Genomic DNA, 21,987 nt, shown 5'->3' with positions numbered 1-21,987 from the left:
GAGGAGCAAGCTTTTTCTTAAAGGGGTCTCTGTTGCTCTAGTAAATTCTTCATTGCATCTTGCAGGCAGCAGCTATGGATGGTATATAGACACGTGGACATAATTGTATTCCAGGCAAAATTTGATTGACCCAAATAGGTGGCAAGCCATGTTTGGTTATGTACAGACCCTTGCCGTGGATACTTTAATCATGTCTGCTTCCACGAACACCGGAGGGCAGGCTTTAGAACAGTCATGAATGTGTCCCTTGAAGGCGACACAGAAGTCTCTTATTTAAGGGCTTGGAGCATTTTCTTAGAGTTTGAACCTGGGTTGTGGAAAAGATCGGGATTTGCTTTATCCAGTGGACACAGATGCACACTGTTCCTTCTATCATCTCCACATAGAGAGGGTTTGTGGGGCAAACAGAAAACGGTCTGTGATTGTGCTTGTCGGTACACTGAGGGTTTTTCTCTCAGGCTGTGTGTATGGGTGTGGATCTTTTATTTCTTATTTTTTAGTTTAATAACGAGCTCTTGTTTTTAAATTGACGTTGCCAGTGGGCCTTTCTGTGAGGGGTTGACTGTGTTGCTGGGTTTGTATTTATAGTCTGGGTCTGTGTCTGAGGAAGTGACCAAAGTCCGCTGCATTCCATTGAGACTGCACAACAAAGACCATCTTTGACTCAGGGAAACAGGGCCTGTGATGAAAACTCAAAAACCTAATGATTAGTGTTTATCAATGTTTCTATGTGTTCAGTCCCGCCTGGCCCAGATAATCAGAGCTTTGTGCTGAGGGCCAGATTGGATACTTGCTACCTCTCAATCCAGAGAGAACTTCTCTGGAGTGGGTTCAGGCAGCGCTTAACTTCCTTGTGGCCCCATTTGCATTTTAGATGTTTTAAAGTGGGTGTTAGAACATAAGTATATTTTCTTCTCTTACCAGAACCCTTACTGTGTGTCCAGCAGAGAGGTCGCCGGTGTGGCCGGTGGGACCCAGGAAGTCACTGATGTAGGGGAATCATTATGTCTTACTCTTTGTCATAGCGCTGGCTTTCCCACTGGGTAGGTTATAAAGGAGAAGTCTTTCCAGGCTAGAACTCATATTTTCCCAGAAGGGATCTGCTAGAGATGGGCTGTGGCTGTAGCTCAGTGTAGAGGGTTTGCCTGGCATGAGCCTGGTTTCGTTCCCCACTACCATTTTTTAGAAAGGAGAGAGAGGATTGGGGAGATTAGGTTTCATGTTTCAGTTCACCATGTGTGTTGGCTCATTGGGTTTTTCCACACTGGTTGAAATGCTCAATATTGTTTGCTTTCATTGCGCTTAACATTTATTGTGATTATTATTTATATTGATTATCTCAGTCTTTTCATAAGCAACTCAGTGAGTCACTTTTAAGTCGTGGGAAGGGATCTCTGTCTGTCTGTCTGTCTATTCTATCTATCTATCTATCTATCTATCTATCTATCTATCTATCTATCTATCTATCATCTTCTATCTAAAACAGTTTTACATACTGCCCACTGTCACACATCCCCTGACTCCTGCCTCTGTTCTCAGAATCACCTCCCAGCTGTGCTTCCTAGAAGGTGACTCTGAAAGTGGTTTATGGGGCTGGAGAGAAGTCCCAGTGGGAAAAGTTCATACTACTGTTGCAGAGGACTCCTTAGGTTCCCACTGCCCACATCAGGCCGCACACAACCTCTTAGAACTCCAGCTCCAGGGGATCTAAATATTTTAAAAAGAAAATTGGTTGTCAGTTCAATTTTAATTCTGGAGTGCAGCTTGATCTGAAAGCAAGGCCTGTCTTTATGAACACCACCAGTTGCTGAAGTGTGCCTATGAAACTGACTTTAGGAAAGGCAAAATGGACAGATGCTTTCTTGATGTGACTTCATGGGGTGTGAGAAACTCCTTAAAGATCGTCTACACCTCCATTCATGCCTAAAATATCCTTGCCTGTGAAGCGTTCTGTGTTGGTGTTAAATACCTGTTCCTGTGGAGCTCTTATAGAGGAGGAGGAGAGAAAAGAGGAAATAAATACCTTCAGCTGGGGCTGGTCTTGGCTTCCCTGCTGGATTTGGCTCCTGAGATTACTGTGTCAGTGTGTGTCTTGTTGGGGGTGTGTTATCCCCTGTACACACTAATGGGACGTTGCAGGACATTGAGCATCTTAGATTAGTGTTCTATTTTCACACAGGTTCTCACACAGCCCAGGGTGCCTGAATGTGTGAAGTAGTATAGGCTGGTGTTGAACTTGTGACCCTCCTGCTTCTGCTACTCAAAAGTGTTATGACTTTATAATCTTCAGTGCTGAGAATGCCACTTTGCATAAATGTATGACATGAAACAGTGGAAGTGTGTTTAGGACGTTTTATGAAAAACTTAAAAATTGTATTCTAATCCTGTCAAAATTTATTTTAACAGTCAAAAAAAAAAAAAAAAAACGAAAAGCAAGCAATTCAAACAGAAATGAAAAAAAAACAACATTCTAACACAAGATGATCTAGAAATACTAACTTCTGTGCCGAGGAATTGTGGGAAGAAGATATTAAAAGCCTTTGTTTTTATAATTGAGCCATTATACTTCTACAAGAACAGAAACCTTTGTATGTACCATAAAACTCCTCAGTTCATAACATACAATAGTCCTTTTAAATTTTAATCTTTGAAAGGAAACTTTTTAATGTGAAAGACAGTTGAACTACATCAACAAAACATTACACAGAGAAAGCCAGAAAAGAGAATTACACTAAGGTGCTTATGTTTCCAAACTGCTTTCTTGGCCTAAATTTATTCTTAATTTTTATTAAATAAATAAGCATGTGATTAATGGTGGAAGTGTAAAACCCGAAACTTCATGGCTTTGGAGTGACCGTTCTACCTCTGCAGAAGTTCACACATGCAGAGTTTGGAGGGGGGCATGCATTTGAGGAACAAGCTGTGTGCGTGTGCGTGTGCGTGTGTGTGTGTGTGTGTGTGTGTGTGTGTGAATTATAAGAAACTGATTTTATTAAAGACAATCTTGAATCTGAGCCGAGGTATCTCAGTCCATGCTTACAGGTACTCTCTATCGTGTGAGGGCATGTTTGGCACAGAGAATGAGCTATGTGTTCGTTGTCAAGGCTGAAGTCATATAACATGCGTGAACTGCCAGAAACATTCAGATTTGTTACATGTTTGAATTTGAATTGGTTTTTGGTCATCGTACGTTCTGAAGCCTTTTATTGCTGCCAAGTTTTTCATGACTGTACACTCAGTTATGTGACCCCCCACGGGGTGTGTTCTAAACAGCGTCGTGACAATTTACGCAGTGTTTGCACAGTAATGACCATTATAGGTACCTAGACATGCTTTGGCGTATACAGAACGGCAAGTGTGGGCTATGCACAAGTTCTGGGACCTTGAGCATCCTGAGATTCTGGTCTCTAGCAGGGGGTCCTGGAGCCAATAGCTGGGCAGATAGAGACTAGCAAATGTATTCTAAAGCTATGATTCATGTATTTGCCCAACAGCTGCTCATAGAGCACCCACCATGTGCTGTCTACTTTGGTGATAAAAGTTAATGGTGATGGTTTTAGCAGAAAATCCATCTTTATGGACTATTTGGGGCTGTCCGTAGCTGGGGTGCACAGAGTGGCAAGGAGCCAAAGGGACAGAGAAGGAGGTGCTGGATGTGCGAAAGGGATCAGGTGGAAGGCAGTCCTTCATAGATTTTTAATTTTTCATAACTCCTGTCATATTACTTTATGTGCTTTGTTCATATAACACTTTTCTACCTAAGCCCCTTTTCCCGCTGGGCTATGATTTGAAATTTGTTTTAACACGAATTTTATTTCTTTTCAGTACAGAACTTCTATGGATCAGTTTGCCAAGGGCGTGCAAGATTGGAAGAGCTGAGAAAAATCAGCGTTGAACTCGATTTTTTTGTGAGTAGGCTTTCCCCGTAGTCGTTCATTTCTGACATCCTTATACCTGTAGTTAGCGATCTACACACTCCGTCCGAGAACTCCAAGCACACCCTCTCCTAACACGCTTCTAACCGCTAAGAGCAGCCTGGCAGGCACGGGCGTGTGCAGGCTTAGACATGTCTCCGTGGACGTCTCCATCTGGTACTGAGCAGGAAAACACAGGCCTGGTAGCCTATCAAAGGCACCGCCTTCTTCCTTCTCAGGTGCTTTGTTGCCTTTTACCTTCACACCCTGTGTTGGCTTGTCCCCAGGAGTGAGGCTGCTTGACCCCTCAGTGACCCCACAGGCCGAGGATTTGTTTTCATGTAGCTCACTGGCCTCCTTTCTCCCTGTTCCTCTTGCCCATTGGTGGTACGGTTGCTGAACTTCTGCGGGGTGGTCAGCATTTGATTGCCTTGTTCAGCTTATTCCGTGAGTTCTTCTCCTGTGTTCTTACTTTATGCCAAGCACTGACCCGGCTCCCTGCCTCGTCACCGGGTAGGCAGTGAGTGGTAGATACTTCAGCGGCTGAGAGAAGGGGCTGCTGAGGATCAGAGTGCACTGTCAGTCATCCCGATGGTGGATGTGGTCACAGCACGGTCTGGCTTGGACTGCTGTATCCTCAGTAGCGTTAGAGTGCTGTTCCTGTCATGGTGGTGGCAGGACGCTGTGTGCCAGGACGCTGGTGTGCCAGGACGCTGGTGTGCCAGGACGCTGGCGTGCCAGCACATTGGTGTGCCAGGACACTGGTGTGCCAGGACGCTGGTGTGCCAGGACACTGGTGTGTCAGGAAGCTGATGTGCCAGGACGCTGTTGTGCCAGGACACTGGTGTGCCAGGATGGACGCTGGTGTGCCAGGACGCTGGTGTGCCAGGACGCTGGTGTGCCAGCACACTGGCGCCTCCTGGGTTGTGATCCTAACAGAAATATGATTCTGATCCTTCTCAACCCTGACAGGAAGGAAGAGAGGAAGGGAGGGAAGAAGGAAGTAAGGAGAAACATTATTCCGTGTTAGAGTTAAGAAGTGACTGTCCCTGGATCTCTGTGGCCTTGAGAAGCTGACCTCCCGAGGGCTCGAAGTTTCACACCCAGAGAGACCAAGTGTGCTTTCACTAGGTAGCTTCACGGAACCAGTGTCACTGGTAAATCCGTCTGACTGAGCGGCATCTCCATTAACAGCCACTGGTACTGCAGCCCTCCTGCCCTTGTGCTCCCAAGAATAGCTGTGTCCTGACTGCTGGTGTTTTTGTAGGGTTTACTTGCCTTTAAAATCCATGACTAGAAGCCTGCAGTATATATTCCTCTGTGTGTGGCTCATTTGGCCCAGTATGTACGTGAAAGTCTGTTATTCAATGTGGTTTACTTGCTTCATTCTTCGCCCTGGTGGTATCTAATTGTGTAGCTGCAGGGCACTTAGGTAGTCTTCGGTTCGTCTTTAATGCTGTGTATACATAGACTTTTTAAAAACACTGAATTTTGTTTGTGTGAGTGCTTTTTCCTGCATGTCTGTCCACAGTTTGAGATCCTGGTGCCTGCGGAGGCTAGAGGAGACCATTGCATCCTTGGACCTAGACATATAGATAGTTGTAAACCAACCTGTGGGTACTGGGAACCAAACCTGGGCCCTCTGGAGAAGCAGTCAGTGCTCTTAACTCCTGAACCGTCTCTCCAGCCCCTTAGTTTTCATTTTGAGTTTGTGCATGTGTGTGTGTGAGGAGAAGTATGTGTGTGTGTGTGTGTGTGTGTGTGTGTGTGTGTGTGTGTATACAGTGCCTATGGTGGTCGGAAGTGGTTATTGGATCCTCCGGAAGCTGTTGTGAGCCTTGTGACATGGATCCTGGGTACCCAACTCACATCCTCTTGCAAACTGCTAAGCTCTCTAGTGAGGTTGTGTACTCACTTCAAATCCTCATGAGGTTGCAGAGATCCTTGGGCAGTCATCTCTTAACTCTCTCTAGCATGGTCATTCTAGGCCCCATATTTACTTTTGACCTTCTAATAATTTCTACGTCTGTCTTTTGACATAGTGTGTTTTTTGTTCCTTCAGGGATCACTCAGCCATTTAGATTCTGTGGAATGATGAGGAACAAACTAGACGTCTTGGGAAGCAGGGGTGTTGGTTTTTTTTTTGGATGGTCAAGTGATCTGCATACTTCCCTGTGATGCTCTGACATCCTCCTCAGTAGGAACAGATGTTTTCCTGGGTCCTCTCTGGTGCGCATGTGCTGTGGGAAGGCTGGTCCCTCAGCTCAGACTCATTTTTGTTTGCATGGTACAGAAAGGGATTGCAGAGGAGAAAAGAGCTTCCAGAGAGAGGTGTGTCTGGGCTGCCCTAGAAACTGTCCCAACGCTTTGCACACCAGATCCAGAGCCTGGGAAAGTGACATCCTGAAGGGACTAGGTGTGTGAGACCCAGTGAGTCGAGGGACTAGGTGTGTGAGACCCAGTGAGTCGAGGGACTAGGTGTGTGAGACCCAGTGAGTCGAGGGACTAGGTGTGTGAGACCCAGTGAGTCGAGGGACGAGGTGAGCAGATGAAAACGGATGTCGTCTAGCTGGCTGGAGCTCAGAAGGGAAGTACAGTCTAAATCAGTTCACAAGGTCTGCTTTCTTGTCTTTAGAAAGCTTAGAAACACAGTCCCTAAAGTGTGAATTGTAAGCCAGAAAGAAACTGAATGAAATTACTGAACTAGAGAATGGAGTTTTCATAACCAGTGTGAGCTCTAGAGCTTTGCTCTGAGGGGGTTCTGTCTTCGGGTCATAGCTCCTCTTCCTTCTTGCCCCATGACCCCTCGGTTGGCTTCTCAGCTGTAAAATGTGGATGCTATCATTGCCCCATAAATTTGCTGTTCAGTTTAGTGCAGAAGCATTCTCAGGATGAACACTGCCACCGTGGTCATTATCCTTGGTGTGCCCCCACTCTTGTTACTAATATCAGCGCTCTGACTGTCTGACGCAACACAATCACTTTCATCTTTAAAAAAAAAAGAACACATTATGAGCCACCCGATTGTGGCACACGCCTCTAATGTCAGCTCCCGGGCAGAGGCAGGCGGATCTCTGTGAGAGTTCCAGGACAGCCAGGGCTACAGAGTGAAATGTGGTTGGATTGCATGAAATTAACAAAATATTTATCTGTATTAGATTGTGTTTTCTCTTAATCGTCATGGCTGTCTTGAGCCTAGGAGCAAGAACAGCACAGGAAAGCCCTGAAACCACATAGCATGTGTCCGTTTGGCCTGGGAAGTGTTCTTGCAGCCTGGATATTGATGCTGTGTTGTTTGTTTGCCTGAGATCCCAATTAATGCCTTGGTCTCTCCTCCATGACACTGGCTCTTGCTTTCTTGGACAGTGATGGCCTGTTGTGCCAGGTTATAGCACTTGGCGGGTGAGGTAGGCCACCCTGTCCACCTATGCCTTGGCCTTCTCTCCAGTGGTGTAGGAAAGGTCACGGGCTTGGATGGTCTCCATGTCACATTTCTGTAAGCAGGCAGTTTGTAGCGTCTGAAATGGTGTCGCTCCCCTGAGGAAAGCACACCCATGACTCTGTCTTTGTGCAGGGCTTCCCTACCCCCTTGTAGTCTTTATCCTTCATTCCGTGGGACTGGAGTTCTTAGCTCATGACTGTTTTGTGTGGACCAATCATACTTCATGCAAATAAATTTCACCAAAACAACAAAAGCTTTAAAAAACAACAGCAAAGGTAAAGATTGAACATCCTTAATCTGAAATCTCAAGCGTTCCAATACCTAAAACTTCTTGAGAGGGACTGAATTTTGGATTTTGGAACTTTTAGGATCATGGATTTTTGGATTGGGGACAATCCATTGATCTAGAACCAGAGCCAGCTGAGGGCCCGTACAGGGAGACGCCACCTGTGCTGCTGGGGTGTCAGTGTCTCCTGGACGCTGTTCACAGTGCTCTGCCGGGTGTTTTCCTGGTCAGAATGGAAAATGTCTCATGGTGTGACTCAGGCTTTCCTGTACCTAAGGTCTTGCCTACCAGACACCTAGGCTTCTCTTATAATCAAGTGGAAATTTGCTTGGTGTTTTTACCTCTTCAAGTAAACACTTGTGGGCATGAGGAGAGTTTGAGAAATTCAAGTGCTGTTGCTTGTCTTGCCAAAGCCGTAGGAGTCTCTTCTAGATCTTCAGTTTCTTAGGACGTTTTTAACCAGTGGTGAGGAAATTCCTTTGTTGTCTGATGAGACAAGTGTGCTGGTGTATTGCCGCAGACAGAGAAAGAAACAGCTTGAATGTTCAACAAACAGAGAGAAGGAGAAAGGTGGAAGAGACAGAGAGAGAGAGAGGGAGGGAGGGAGGGAGGGAGACGGGGCGGGGGGAGAAGGGGGAGAGAATTTTCCTCTCAGGTCTTCATGCATTTATGTATTTAATTAGAAGGCCATACTTTGTGTGTAATGACTCTAGTTATAAATTCCCTTTTCGCTCTCTCCCTCTGTCCCCTTACTTCATTTCTTCCTTCCTTTGGGGGCTGGTGGTTCCCACACCATGATTTCAATGAGCTAAGGTGTTCTGTTGCTTTCAGACGTAGGGAACGGGGGGGGGGGGGTAGATATAAGTGGTTTGTAGATCTCCCCCAAATGCAGCAGTTCAAGGGTCTGCATCTGACCCTGGGTGTCACCGTTCTTCGTACCCCGGTGCCTGTGAGCCTCTTCTGACAAACCCCCGGAGCTTCAGTTCCGAGTCGCTGTGTAGTAGTTCAGGGCTACTGTCACAGCACCATGGAGGCTCGAGCAGCAAGTCATAGGAGGTATCGCTGTAGAGATTATGGCATTTTTGAGGTGGTGGTGTTTAATTCCTGGCTAACTATAGTACAATAACGTCCTCCCCTTTGTCATTTGTACCAAAACGCAAGTGTCACGGCACCGTCAGGTTTTCTTATCTGTGTGTTTTTTACGTTACTCCTCCCTTCGTCTGGCTTGGCCTTAGGGAGTTGGGGCATTTGACACTGTGATATTTAAATTTTAGAGAAAAGGCCATCAGCTGTCTTTCTGGGCTATTCTGGGCATTTTGGACTATATTTACTTTGGACCCAACTTCTCTTGCCCTTGTTCTTTGATTAGCTGTCCCTCTTCTTTGCCTTGGCCTCTCAGCTTGCTTGGAAGCTTTTCAACAATTCTGCACGTGGATGCCAGCTTTGTTCAACAAATAAAGCATAGACTTTGAGAAGGGCTGGGACATGAGCAGAACCCTCCGCTGATGCCTCTAATTCCGGATTCCTGAAGCTTGCATTTAAGTTGTTAGAGGAGGCGGTTAGCTCTGACCCAGGGACGTGTGGCTCGTGAGGCATTCGCCAAGGCTTTAGATAACTTGGTGGAATTTGAATTGCCTTATTCTTCTTTAGTTTGGGAAATTGTACAGTGTATCATTTGCTTAGACAGGTGAGCCTTTAGATTATCCTTGGAAAATCCATTGTATGTGAACTGGCTGCCCACGGCAGAGATAACACAAGATTCGACCGAGACTCGGGTCCAGGACTGTGCAGAAGTGACTCATTGTGGAAGGGTGCCTTGAGCCCAAGACATACATCCTCATCCTCTGAGTCAGGCAGAGGTAGCCACGGGCAACGGGAATGCACCTGGACTTTCTCAACAAGCAGAAAACAGTAGTAGAGGAGCGAGGTGTGGTAGTAGGCACCTGTAATCATAGCACTTGGAAGGTTGAGGCAGGAGGATAGTGAGTGTGGGGCCACACTGGCTTATGTATACGTAGTAAGGCCCTGTCTCAAAAATAACAATATCACCACCCTGTTATGGGGCTATGTGTGCAGCCCAGATGTAGAATGTGTACCTGGCGTGCATAAGGTCCTCAGTTTAGTCCCCGGCAGCAAAGGAAAATACATATATTAAAACGTATGTGTGTGTGTGTTCACACACATGTATATATGGTCAACGACTGGCACAAAAACCTCAGCTGAGGTCTTTTGATTTTTGGATTTTGAGACAAGGACTCACTGTGTAGCCCAGGCTGGCCTCAAACTCACAAATTACAAATTTCCATCCTCAGCTTCCTGCTTTCCTGGGATCACACATTTCTGCCATGTTGCCTGCTTGGCCAATTGTTTTTTTTTTTTTTAACTTTCTTTAAACTTTTTTTATTTCATGAGTGTGTGTGTTTTGTCTGTGTGTATATATGTATGTATGTAGAAGGAGCGGCGGGGCTGTGTCCCGCCACCCGGCTAGCTTTACCCAAAATAATTACACGGAAACTGTATTCATTTAAATACTCTCTGGCCCATTATCTGTAGCCTCTTGTTGGTTAATTCTCACATCTTCCTTTAACCCATATTTAGTAATCCGTGTAGCACCACAAGGTGTGGCTTACCAGGAGAGATCTTAACCTGCATCCATCTCGGAGAGGAGAGGCATGGAGACTGCATATGGAGACTGCCTGAAGTGTCTCCCCACTCCTGCTACCCAGCATTCTGTTCTGTCTACTCCGCCTACCTAATTTTCTGTTCTCTTAAAGGGCCAAGGCAGTTTTCTTTATTAATTAACCAATGAAAGTAACATAGACAGATAACTCTCCTCCATCATATGTATACCACATATATGCCTGGTACCCATGGAGGTCAGATGAAGGTTTTGGATCCCCTGGAACTGGAGTTACAGATGGTTGTGAGTCACCCTGAGGGTGCTGGGAACTGAACCTATGCCCTCTCTAGCTCCTCGGCCAATTATCTTCATGACTTTGTTTATTCTGTGGAGCTTAGGATGCATGCCAGGGTCTCCTGGAGTCACAGTGGCAGGTACGGCTAGGTTGCTACATTCGTGGCAAACTGGGTCCTTACTATATTCTGTGTTGGTTTTTCCAGAGGCTTCCACTCACACTGGGCCTTACCTCTCCACGGTTGGGAAAAGCTGACACCCAACCAACAAGCAGGAAATGATAGCCATGGCAGGCCTCCAGTCAAGAGCCTTGGCACAAGAGAGAACAGCACACCCCAGCCCACAACACCCCTGGCCACGGGACCAGGAAAACGGCAAGCTCTCCTTTGTAAGGCCGTGAGTGATTCTGACCACTGGTCTACCAAAGTGGCGCAGGCCCCGGGGCTGGGTGTTGTTTCTCAGTCTGTGGCCAGGCCTAATCTCGGGAGGTAACTGTGGTGAGGTTCTGCTCTACCGACCTGATGGAATTAGGGATTCTTGTCTGCTGTCACCTCATGGAAGCTAAGGTCTATAAAATTGGCATGCACCTGAAATAACTGAGTGTTTTTCTCAGAGGAAAGGCAGAGTTAATTTCCTGCCAGCCTCTAGTCACGGCGTTTTTGTCGTACTTAACCTGGCTTTATGTGTTTCTGTTTAGGGACCATTTAATAGCTGAATCATTAACATTGAGCACACGGCCAAGTGCATTCTGACCCATGGCTGTACAAAACTTGGCCAAAATACATATTGTTTGTCCCCTCGGTTACTCAACTTTCTTGACTTTGGCAACCTTTCAGCACTGAGCCTGGGGGGGCACTTTGAAACAGTAAAGTCCTCCGTGACAAGCACACCAAAGGGAAAATCTTCAGGATACGCAGTGGGAAGGGCATTTCACAGCACGAGGGCAAAGCTGAACCAAGAGGTAGAGCCTCCTTTGCCTTGGAATGTGCATGAGGGTGATGGCCAATGCCCATGCTCCCCGCCTCTCCCAACTGGAACCATCCTGAAGGTACCTAGAGTAGTTGTTCGGGGTTGCAGGTCCATAAGCAAGACTGTGAAGACCTGTGAGTAAAGGGACCCCAGTAGTTGGGCCTGGATCGCCCTCCCCCATCGGACCAACTATACAGGTCATGTGGCATAGAAGCTAAAGGTTATGAAAGGAAATGACATTCCATCCCAGATCTTATCTGCCTAAATTGTTTCCTGCAGATTAACCATTCATTTCACCGAAGGTTTATCATGGAACCTCTGTGTGAGAAACTGGGTCAGGGGCTTTGGAGCATGCAGAGATAAGCAGAACATCAGAGCCTTTGTCTGCTGGAGAGAAAGACGCGGGCGGGCGTGGGTTTCTGCTCTGATTTCTACAAGTCAGAGTAAAGTGTGCATCCAGATGACTAAAACCAAACGCTGACCCAAACCTGCTGTTCTGTAGCAAAACTTAAATTTAGCTTGAGCCTTGAAGGACACATTTGGAGATCAGAGCAGCAGAGTGGGCTGAAGATTAGGCAGAGTTAGGGGCAGTTCCTGACGGAGGAAGTAGTGTGGGCCAAGGCCCTGAGGCAGGCGCTCACAGAAACAAGTGCTGAGGGGCCAGGCCGCAGGTCTGAGACCATAGTAGCAAGGTGTAGTAGGAACTGTAGAGAGACAGTGCCTTTTTACTTGAGTTTTCTTCTCTGGCTACCAGCCACCATGACAGATTTCTTAGCATAAGGGTGTTATGTGACAGCAGTTAGCAGCTTCTAAACTCTGTAAACGTATGTGCCACTAGTACTTAGACTAAGCACTCATTACAACTTTTTTTTTTTTTAAGGTCAGTGCTTTTAGTATTACATCTTACAGACAAGGAAACAGAAAGAACAGAGATGTTAGGTAACTTCCTCAGAATTCACAGCAAGTTAAGAGGACCTAGGGCTAAAGCCAGGAATATTACTAACTTTGTTTTTTTAACCTGGAATTAGTTTCTGGGTGTTCTAAGCTGCTGGCAGAATTCCATGTGTGCTGGTGTGTACGTTTGTTTAAGACGGGAGCTGGAATTAGTTTCTGGATGTTCTAAGCTGCTGGCAGAATTCCATGTGTGCTGGTGTGTACATTTGTTTAAGACGGCAGCCATGCAGTCCCTGGTGTGCACGGTTCTCCATCTAAGGACTTGGCCTCTGCTTTTGATGTTGTACTGCCCAGAAGGAAAGGAAATGTCAGAACAACTTGCAGGAACTCTTAGACCTGAAACAGCGTGGTGAGGGACAGGTATACATACATTCAGTGAGTACTTCCCAAGGTAGACCAGATGGAAAGTCCTTGAAACTTGAGGTCATTGGAAGACTAGGGAGCTTGCCTCTAATGGGCAGAAGTTATTCTCCTAATCTCAGCAAAGGTAAGTACGCTGAGATCTTGCCTTAGAAGAGTGCTCTGATGCTCCTCTGCTCTCAACTAGACCAGCTTGTGTGCTACAGTTGCAAACTGGGCATTCCCTAACTGTGCACGACACTGGGAATCCCTTGGAGCCAAGGAATCCAAGACAGGTCCCAGGATGGATGAGGGTGTCTAAAGAGCTGCCCCATTTATATAACCTCTGCAAGTTAATATCTTGTTCCAGTACTTTAAATATTCGTTTTTTAAAATGTGTATGGGGCTAAGATATTGTGTCATGAAAATGTTAGAAGTTGAGAGCTGGACTCCCTGCTTCCTATAGTTTATTTTTCTTAATGATTCCTGGTCTTTGCTTTCTTATTTTCTTATTTTTAAAGAATCAAAGGTATTCTCTTATGTAGCCTTGATGTTGTTATACAATAAATATTCAATCTTGTCATCTGTTTATAGCTACTACGATGGCTAGCTATTTTTGGTTGTCAACTTGACTCCATCTGGAATTAACTAAAACCCATGCAGCTCACTACACCTGTGAGGGATTTTTTTTTCTTAACTAAATCATCTGTAGTGGGAAGACCCTCTTTTAATCTGGATCTTTTGAGGTAGGAAGATCCACTCTTAATCCAGATCTTTTTTGAGGTGGGACGTGGAAGAAGGATGCTTGCTCATTGCCTGCGTCTCTCTTGCTGGCCAAGTCCAATCCTTCACTGGCATTAGAGGCTACTTCTTTAGGACTCTTGGCTTATACTGAAGACCAGCTGGGACATCCAGCCTTGTGGACGGAACCGCTACTGGTAGTTGTTCCGTTGGTAGACAGCTATTGTTGGACTAGCTGGACCACATATATATGCATAAATACAATTCATTCTATATGTTCTGTTCCTCTAAAGAGCACCGATTAACGAAACCACTAAATCATTATATACTGTCCATATTCAGGTTTTTCCTATGTTATAAAAATACCTTTTACCTAAGTTTTGCTTAGCTTTGTGGATTTGATCAAGAATTTGGTCAGAGACCATGAACTGCAGTTGGCCTACATGTCTCTGTAGTCACCGTTTTGACCTGTCATGATTCTCTGCCTTTTTAAATTAATATGTGTGTGTACACACACACATGCACACATACACACACACACAATCGCTTTGTGATGCTAACATGTTTACTTCCAGAAAGTTGTCTAGTAGAACATTCTGTAACCTAAGATTCATCCGACCGTTGCTGTCCTTGTGGCGAGATTCAGGTCTAACATTGCTGGCCAGCCGATACTGCTTCTTTTGAATGTGTAGGGTATTAGCTAGGCAGTTTTTAAAAAAGATTTATTTTATGTATATAGGTGTTCTATCTGCATGTAAGACTTTATGCCTGAAGAAGAGGACATCAGATCCCTCTACAGATGGTTGTGAGCCACCATGTGGTTGCTGGGAATTGAACTCAGGTCCTCCGGAAGAGCAGCCAGTGCTCTTAACCACTGAGCCATCTCTCCAGCCCCCAGCTAGGGGGTTTTCCACTTGGGGGTGACTCTGACCACCTGCTTAGCTTCTTCTCTGACAGGCCTTTGCCCGGTGGCTTTAGTGTCTGTTCCTGATCCCTGTGTGAATGGAATTGCTGTGTTACAATATGGTACCGACAAAAGTTCTGATGCCACTTTATTGATAAAGTTTTCTCACCCCATCCTCTGTTTGGGAAAACTTAAGACCCCAAAGACTGAACACATGGTACTAACCATTGGGACACCTGGCATGCCGTCTCTTCTTCTGTGAGAGTGGGCTTACAGGAAAGTTTTATAGGGGTGTGTATGTGCGTGGGGTGAGAGCTCTTTTTATTTTAGAGGATTTTTTAAAGCTTAAAATAATGAATATTGAGGTAGACAAGGAGACTGCAAGTCAATCACCATTCAGATTCCCTTCTAAACAGAGAATGCCGTGATAATGAGATTAGTTTTCTTTCCCAAGCCACAAACTGGAGAGATGCCCTCAGTGCCTCGGAAGTAGTTTCTTTATCAAGTGCATTGGTACTGAAATAAAAAGACGTTAAATCCACGAGGTTCGTTTGAAAGACGGGATAAGACGGAAATTGTTTAGCAAGGGGACTTCTTGATCTAGGCTAATCATCTTCCAGGGGATTTATCCAAGGGCTTTTGCACCCCCTCGTTGAAGACATTCAGCACTGTTATCTGATGGGGATTTTGTTTCTTCTGAAAGCTCACCATTGTTCTCTTTGACTGGGACTTAGGGGGTAGCAGGAAAAGACTCCTGGCAAGCAGTGCAACATAAAACCCACCTGTCATCTGAAATTAGATACCATGTGTGCCATGTAAATTCTTCACTTGCAGTTCATAATGAAACTGTGCTTTTGAACAAATCGGCTACCCCTCCTAACTACGCCCTTCCTTAATATTAAAGTTAGAGTCTTAGCTTTCTCCAGGTATTCAGTTAGCATTGGCTTCATTCTTATTCTTTTATCTTTGGGGGGAGTTTGAAACAGAGTTTCTCTATGTGGCTTTGGCTATTCTGGAACTGGATATGTAGACCAGGTTGGCCTCAAACTCACAGAGATCTCCCTGCCACTGCCTCCCAAATGCTGGAACTAAAGATGTCTCCACCATGCCTGGAAGATGATGTTCTTGTATCTAAGTAGCTTTGAACTCACGCCTGCTCTTGAATCATGAATTTGCATTCTATTCTTAAAGTCGTTTGAAAAAGCTTTAGCCCCTTGTTTGTTGGCAGATCACCCCACACACCTTACTGGGGTTCTTCTCATAGGTGATCTGTAACATAGTCACATTAACATGGCATACTTGTGTTTGCAGAGAGCCGAATAGCTTAAGTTTGACCAGTTTTTATGCTGTATTCAAGATTATACTATAGTATTATGAATTCTAGAATATGATTGCCTAAGTTATACCGAGCTATTTTGAGCAACTCAGCCTTCATTTCTAGGTTGGGACACTTGAAGGAAGGGATTTAATTTTTAGTCATAAGGTAATAGATTACAAAATTTATTGATTAATGAGAGATTAGCATGTTCTTGAAAATGATAGTAATTCTATAGGAGACTTGAAGACTCAGCCAAACTCTTTTCTTCCGGTGGCCTCTTGCAGTTCACGCTTACTCCCTTTGGTACCAGCAATGACCAGCCCCTCCTCTTCCCCATATACGTAGCCTCGGAGGACCTGCTTTATTTGGACCCATAACATATTGGACTAAAATGGATGAGGTCTGCTGGAATATTTCCTATTGCTAAATTCATTGTCTTGTTTCTGGTATATGGCATGCCACATAATTCCAGAGGTTAGAAGGAGTATGCAGAAGCCAGACATATTACTAAAGAAGTGGGCTTGTTCTTCTCAGGGGAGGCATGGACTGGATGAAAATAGTCGCCCTGTTCAACAATTCCTGTTGTCCCCCCCCAATAACCATAGATCTCTGTTACCTGCAAAATACTTTGATTTGTGTTGAAAATATACTTGTTGAATTTAGAAGGCTGAATTCTTAGAAAACCGAGGTAGTATTTTGCTTCCTAGGTAGTATCCCTTCCCCCCACATCTCTTTGGACTGTATTTTGCTCCATTTTGTCTATTTTATGTGTGTTTTACTCATTCTTCATTAACTCAAACCCCATTTCCAGAAGGTGGCGTGTATCCCCCAGCCTCCCACCATTGTGGGATGGTTCGGGTTGTGTTTGCAGCAGAAGGCGGCTGTATCCTCCAACCTCCCACTGTGGCGGGATGGTTTGGCTTGTATCCCCAAGTCTCCTACCGTGGCGGGATGGTTTGGGATGTACTTCCAGCAGAAGGTGGCTGTATCCCACAGCCTCCCACTGTGGCAGGATGGTTTGGGTTGTATCCCCAGCCTCCCACTGTGGCAGGATGGTTTGGGATGTACTTCTAGCAGAAGGCGGCTGTATCCCCCAGCCTCCCACTGTGGCAGGATGGTTTGGGTTGTACTTCCAGCTGAACTGAGCAGGTTTAGAGCTGCCACTCATGGTCATGGTTCCAGCATCACATGCATGTTGTTCTCAGGTGCCCCGGCATGCTGGTTGTAGTAGGTTGCTGGTCCAGAAGGAGTGTGAAGGTTAGAAACTCCCCTTATGTGCTCCCAGACTTGATTTCCTCATTTGTGAGGTGGAGAAGAGAACAACACATACCTTGGAGGGATTGTTGCAAAAGGGGCTTCCAAAGTTTAAAAATCTGGGGCTGTCAGGCAATGAGTCATTCTTGGGGTTGGATTCTGTTGCCTCTGAAAGAATGTATCTTCCTTGCTGCCTTCTGGTGCCAGCTGGTGGTGTCTTGGCTAGAGTGTTCTCTCCTCAGTCGGGAGAAGACTTGTGTCCTCAGCCAGTGGAAGACCCACCGCAAGTTCAGGCAGGATGTACCATATGAGTGAGAAGCGTCCTCCGGGTGGTGGATGGGTGCCTCTGAGGAGGTCTTGGCTGCCTGACCTATCTCCTGCTGAGAAAACAACAGTGAGTTAGGAGCATGTATCATCGGCATCAGTGGGCTTTGCTATTTACTCCCAAAGAACCCAAGCTCACGTGCCCCAAATAGCCCAGCTACATCAGAGCGCTAGACCCATTGACATAAACATAACAGAACCATATTGACATGGCTGTGGTTCTACTTGCTATTCCTACCCTCATCCTTCCCTCCATACTCCTTGGTATCTTTCCTGCAGCCCCACTCTCTCTCCAATCCTGTCCTAGTCTCCTGGGGCTCCCGTTGCCCCAGGACAGATAGTGGGGCTCTACTGTCAATCCTCTCTCCCCCAGTCCTTCTCCCTGCTCTCCTGGGAGGCATCTCTGTGCTCACTTTAACTTCATCTTCCTGTAGCCTTGGAGGATTCTCTGGGGCCTGACAGCTGTCTTTATCTTTTGGCGTTTTATGCTTGGGCAAATCTTGACAAATGCCATGTTTTTCATGCCTGACCGAAGCTGTATGTGGAGGAGGCACACTGGTCAGGTGGACGTCTTCCTTCTGAGTAGATTCAGGACGCAGAGGGCTGTCATGTTGGCTACCTTTTTCTTTTTCTAGAAATGTCTCGAGTTTCTGTACTAGGTTATCCAGTTTGCAGGGAGTCAGTTTCGTCCTGTCTTTTGGCCACCTGTCCATCCACTGCCAGTGGCCATTTAGATCCAGATCAGCTAGGGGGTCTGCTTGGTCGGAGCTCATGTTGATATCCCAGGCCAGCGAGATGCTTAGCTTGCAGAACTGCTCCCGGTCCTCCTTCATCTGATCCTGTTTCCGGAAGAGTCTCCTTACACTCCCTGTCCCCCAGGAGCCCTGGTTAGGAGGGAGGAGGTGGAGGGAAGAATCCACGGAGGCTGGAGCTGTCTCTTCACAGGAGGCCACCTCTCCGTAGGGAAATATGTTCTCAGTGGGGTAGTAGCCGGTTGAGAGACTCTGGTCGGATTTGCATTCGGACACAGAGTCCTCTGTGCCACTGTCGTCGCTGCTGGAGGGTGAAGTTGTCATGTCTTCCTTGACTCGGAGCTTCAGAAGAAAAAAAGTCAATACGTGATGTCGGAGAGGAAAGAGGGTCGTGTGAGCCATCCCTTTTTCTGTGTGGAACTATCCCACCCTGTCCAGTTAGTCCATCTGTGTGTATTTTCTGACTCTGTGAAAACATATCACAGTGTGACAGACACCTTCTGGGCATCTCTTCTTGGAGCGTCTTGTTTGCTTGACAGTATTTGTGAGAACTGTGTCAGAAGATGAGAGGGAAGATTGACGAAGACAGGAAGGTGTGGGTGGTTCCCGATCCTGAGATCCAGGTAACCAGTTTCTTAATAAATATGTATTATCTCTGCACATATGTGTATATATGCACATATATATACATATGTATCTCACATCAACAAAAATTTACTATTAAATATATAATAATATATGGCTACTCTGTATTCCTAACTATTTTCTTATTAAATAGCCTATTAATATTAATATTTAATTTTCATTAAATTGCCTATTAATTTCTTACTAAGTAGTGGTATCAATAACCCTTAGCTTAGATTATTAATGACCACTAGGTTACTTAAGTCTCTTTAAGTGGTATGTGGGGTTAGTGAACCAGGGATCACAAACATATAGTTTTATAATGGTTGATACCAGATTGCTTTCTGGAAAGGTGACTGCCACCCAAGCACCTATCCTTGCACTGTCTAATAACATCTTTATTCTGCATTTTCCATGATCCCCCTATAAATCACGCTGGAAGACCACACACACACACACACACACACACACACACACACACACATTCACACAGGCCCCTTGCACGTGCCTCTGTCATCCCCCGAGGAGGGCTGCCCACAGAAGACAGATGCTTCCGGCTCCCGCGACATACGTGAGGGTGTCAGAAACCCTTCAGACCCCACGGCTTAGTGATTTAAGCCCAACCGCTTCTGAGAAGTTTGTGTTCCAGGACTGTTGGTTACCGCGGCAACAGAAAACCAAGCTGATGGTCAGAAATGTGTAAAGGGACAGGATCTATCCCTTCGGTTCCAGAGTATTCTGTGCATACCCCACAGTAGGCTGGACTCACAAAGGTTGCCCTCCCCCGAGGTCGCAGTTGAGGCTCACCATGGATCACCACGGTTCACCACGTGTCATGCTGCGGTTTTCACTGCTGTGCTGGCCTCCATCTCTAGGTCTGTTAAATTAGATGGTTGTGGGTGTTGATGGCGTGATACAAGACAGTCTTTGCTGAAGGCTGGAGAAGCACTTTCTGCTGTGCAGCAGATACAGCTTAGCGCGGCCCTCAGACTGCCCTAGGCTTCATCAGCCACTGGGGACCACGTAGTTGTGTGCTGGGTCTTGTGATGACCCCTTTACCTAGTTCTGAGTTCTCCTGGAGGGAACCCCGACTGTAGGAACCCCGACTGTAACCATCACTGATTTTCTGAGGAAGGAGCTAGGTGCAAGTGGTTCTCTGCACGGTCACCTTCCTAGACCATATCCTCAGGAACCTGGATTCAGACGGGCCATGCACATCCTGTCCCTGGGGAGGGTCTCCGTGCACCTCCTCCCTACATCTGGGGAAAGTGATTCAGTCCACAAACGAAACCACATCCTGGTTCCTCAGTGAGCGTCATGCTCCAGGAGACACGTTAGATCTGCAGGTGCTCTCCACGAGGGCTGTAGTGAGGAGCAGACGGGCTGCGTTCCTGCCGCCCTGGCTCCCGCACGGCTAGCTTTACACACGAAATATTAACACACAAATTGTATTCTTTTAAACACCGCCTGGCCCATTAGTTTCAGCCTCTTACTCACATCTTGACTAACCCATATCTAATAATCTGTGTAACACCACGAGTAGTGTCTTACCGGGAAAGATTCAGCATGTCTGACCTGGTGGCTGGCTTCATGGCATCTGACTCACTGAGGAGAGGCATGGCGACTGTCCCAGAGAGGAGAGGCGGGGCAATTCTGAGCCATCTACCTCACTTCCTTCTTCCTGTTCTGTCTACTCCACCTATCTAAATCCTGCCCTATCAAAAAGCCAAGGCAGATTGTTTATTAGCCAATGAGAATCCTCCATCAGAGGACCACTTGTGCAGGGAAGGGCATAAAGTAAGCACCCAGCTTCCTCCTCGGAAGAGTATTCCTCAGGCTTTCCTTGTGTGCCCGAAGAGGGGACAAGGTGAGGTGAAGCTGTGCTGCCTGCTTCCCCTGGACACAGGGCGTTGTGCACCAAATATGAACAGCAGAGAGGAGAAGGTGGCCCTGCAAACAGAAGGGCTCCAGAGAGAGCCCAGAGAAATCTGCCCTTTCCAATTTTACTCTCCTTTGCTCCCTTGTGTCCTCCCTTCTTCTTTCCTCCCCTCTGGAGCTCCGCTACGCTTCTCTTTCTACACATGCACACACGTGCGCATGCACACGTACACACATACACACACTTTCCTCATTTTAAATGCACAGTTCAGGTTGTGAAAGTCCCTGAAACTTACTGTGTCTCTAGCCTCCGAGAAAAAGATAGTCACTGCTAATAGTTTAATATATTTATTTATTTAATATATTAATGTAATATACATATTAATGCATGCATAAATTTATTCAGAGTTTGGAAAAGCCATCTTCACATCTCCCTTAGAATGGCATTCTGTGAGTTTTACATGACACCCCAGCTTTCGTCTCCTGTCAATCAGGGGTTTGGGGTCTTTAGCAACAATACCTATTTCATTTTTCTTTTTTTTTTCTTTTTCCTTTTTTTCCCCCCGAGACAGGGTTTCTCTGTAGCATTGGAGCCTGTTGTGGAACTCACTCTGTAGACCAAGCTGGCTTCGAACTCACAGAGATCCACCTGCTTCTGCCTCTGCCTCCCTAGTGCTGGGATTAAAGGTGTGCATCACCACCGTCTGGCCTATGTTAGTTTCTTAGTTGGACTTGCTGGTCTGGCTTCTCTTGTGCTACCATTTTAATGTCTCTCGAATTAAGACCACCCGTAATAAAACTCGAGACTTTAACAGTGATAGTGGGCTGAGAACTGGAACACTTCCTAAGATCCATTGACTTGATAGGACTGGAAACCTAAATTTGTAGAGAAGAAACTTCTGATTTGATGATTATAATTTTTGTGTCAATTTGACCAGGCCATGGGGTTTCTAGATAGGTGATTAACATTATTCAGGTGTGTCTGCTCCTGCCAGCATGGCACCAGCCAGCACAAGCCTGAGACTACGGGACTCACAGTAAAGGGACTCTCAGAGTGTCCTCATCCAGTCTCCTGCCACTGTAGAGACTTCCGTTTTGAGTGCGTTCTGCCCCCCAGAGGAAAGAACCAGAAGGAATCTTTTGTCTGGGAGGGTAAAAAGTGTTACCTGCTCTGGACACGTGGACAGAGTGCTGGCTGACAGTTCTCTTGTAGACAATACTCTAATTTGGGCAGTGTTTCTACCAACACCAGAAATGTTTGAAGGGGAACACTGGGGGTATGTAGGCTCCCCGGTAAACCTGAAGCCAAAGAGTAGAATTTCCTTGAGAGATTTGTAGCGAAATGCTTAAAATGCTTAAAATGCGGAAGCTCTT

The 21,987-nt window shown here is 46.0% G+C and overlaps 2 protein-coding genes across 11 annotated transcripts in view; one reads left to right on the top strand and one right to left on the bottom strand.

Annotated features, from left to right (window-relative positions):
* Ppfibp1 (PPFIA binding protein 1) overlaps positions 1-21,987 on the top strand; it is a 143,425-nt gene that overhangs the window by 41,664 nt on the left and 79,774 nt on the right. For 7 of the 9 annotated variants that reach the window (XM_038317960.1, XM_038317959.1, XM_038317961.2 and 4 more), the window contains exon 2: positions 3,826-3,908. The gene's annotated coding sequence lies outside the window, so the exon portion shown is untranslated. Of the gene's footprint in view, positions 1-3,825; positions 3,909-11,472; positions 11,605-21,987 lie in introns of those variants that run through there. The other 2 variants (XM_038317956.2, XM_038317957.2) reach the window with 2 other exon arrangements.
* On the bottom strand, positions 17,176-18,435 carry C2H12orf71 (chromosome 2 C12orf71 homolog). 2 transcript variants are annotated; one of them, XM_038317967.1, is made up of 2 exons: positions 17,773-18,435; positions 17,176-17,415 (listed from the first exon to the last, which is right to left on the bottom strand). In XM_038317967.1, exons 1-2 carry the CDS (start codon positions 18,433-18,435, stop codon positions 17,176-17,178), a joined length of 903 nt encoding a protein of 300 aa, XP_038173895.1. The 2 variants fall into 2 exon arrangements, with proteins under 2 accessions (XP_038173895.1, XP_038173896.1); XM_038317968.1 differs by having other exon boundaries at positions 17,176-17,412.

This window comes from Arvicola amphibius, chromosome 2 (genome assembly GCF_903992535.2).
Source record: "Arvicola amphibius chromosome 2, mArvAmp1.2, whole genome shotgun sequence".
Classification (NCBI taxonomy): Eukaryota; Metazoa; Chordata; class Mammalia; order Rodentia; family Cricetidae; genus Arvicola; species Arvicola amphibius.
The sequence above is the reverse complement of the archived record's forward strand: the minus strand, read 5'-3'. Positions and strand labels throughout refer to the sequence as shown.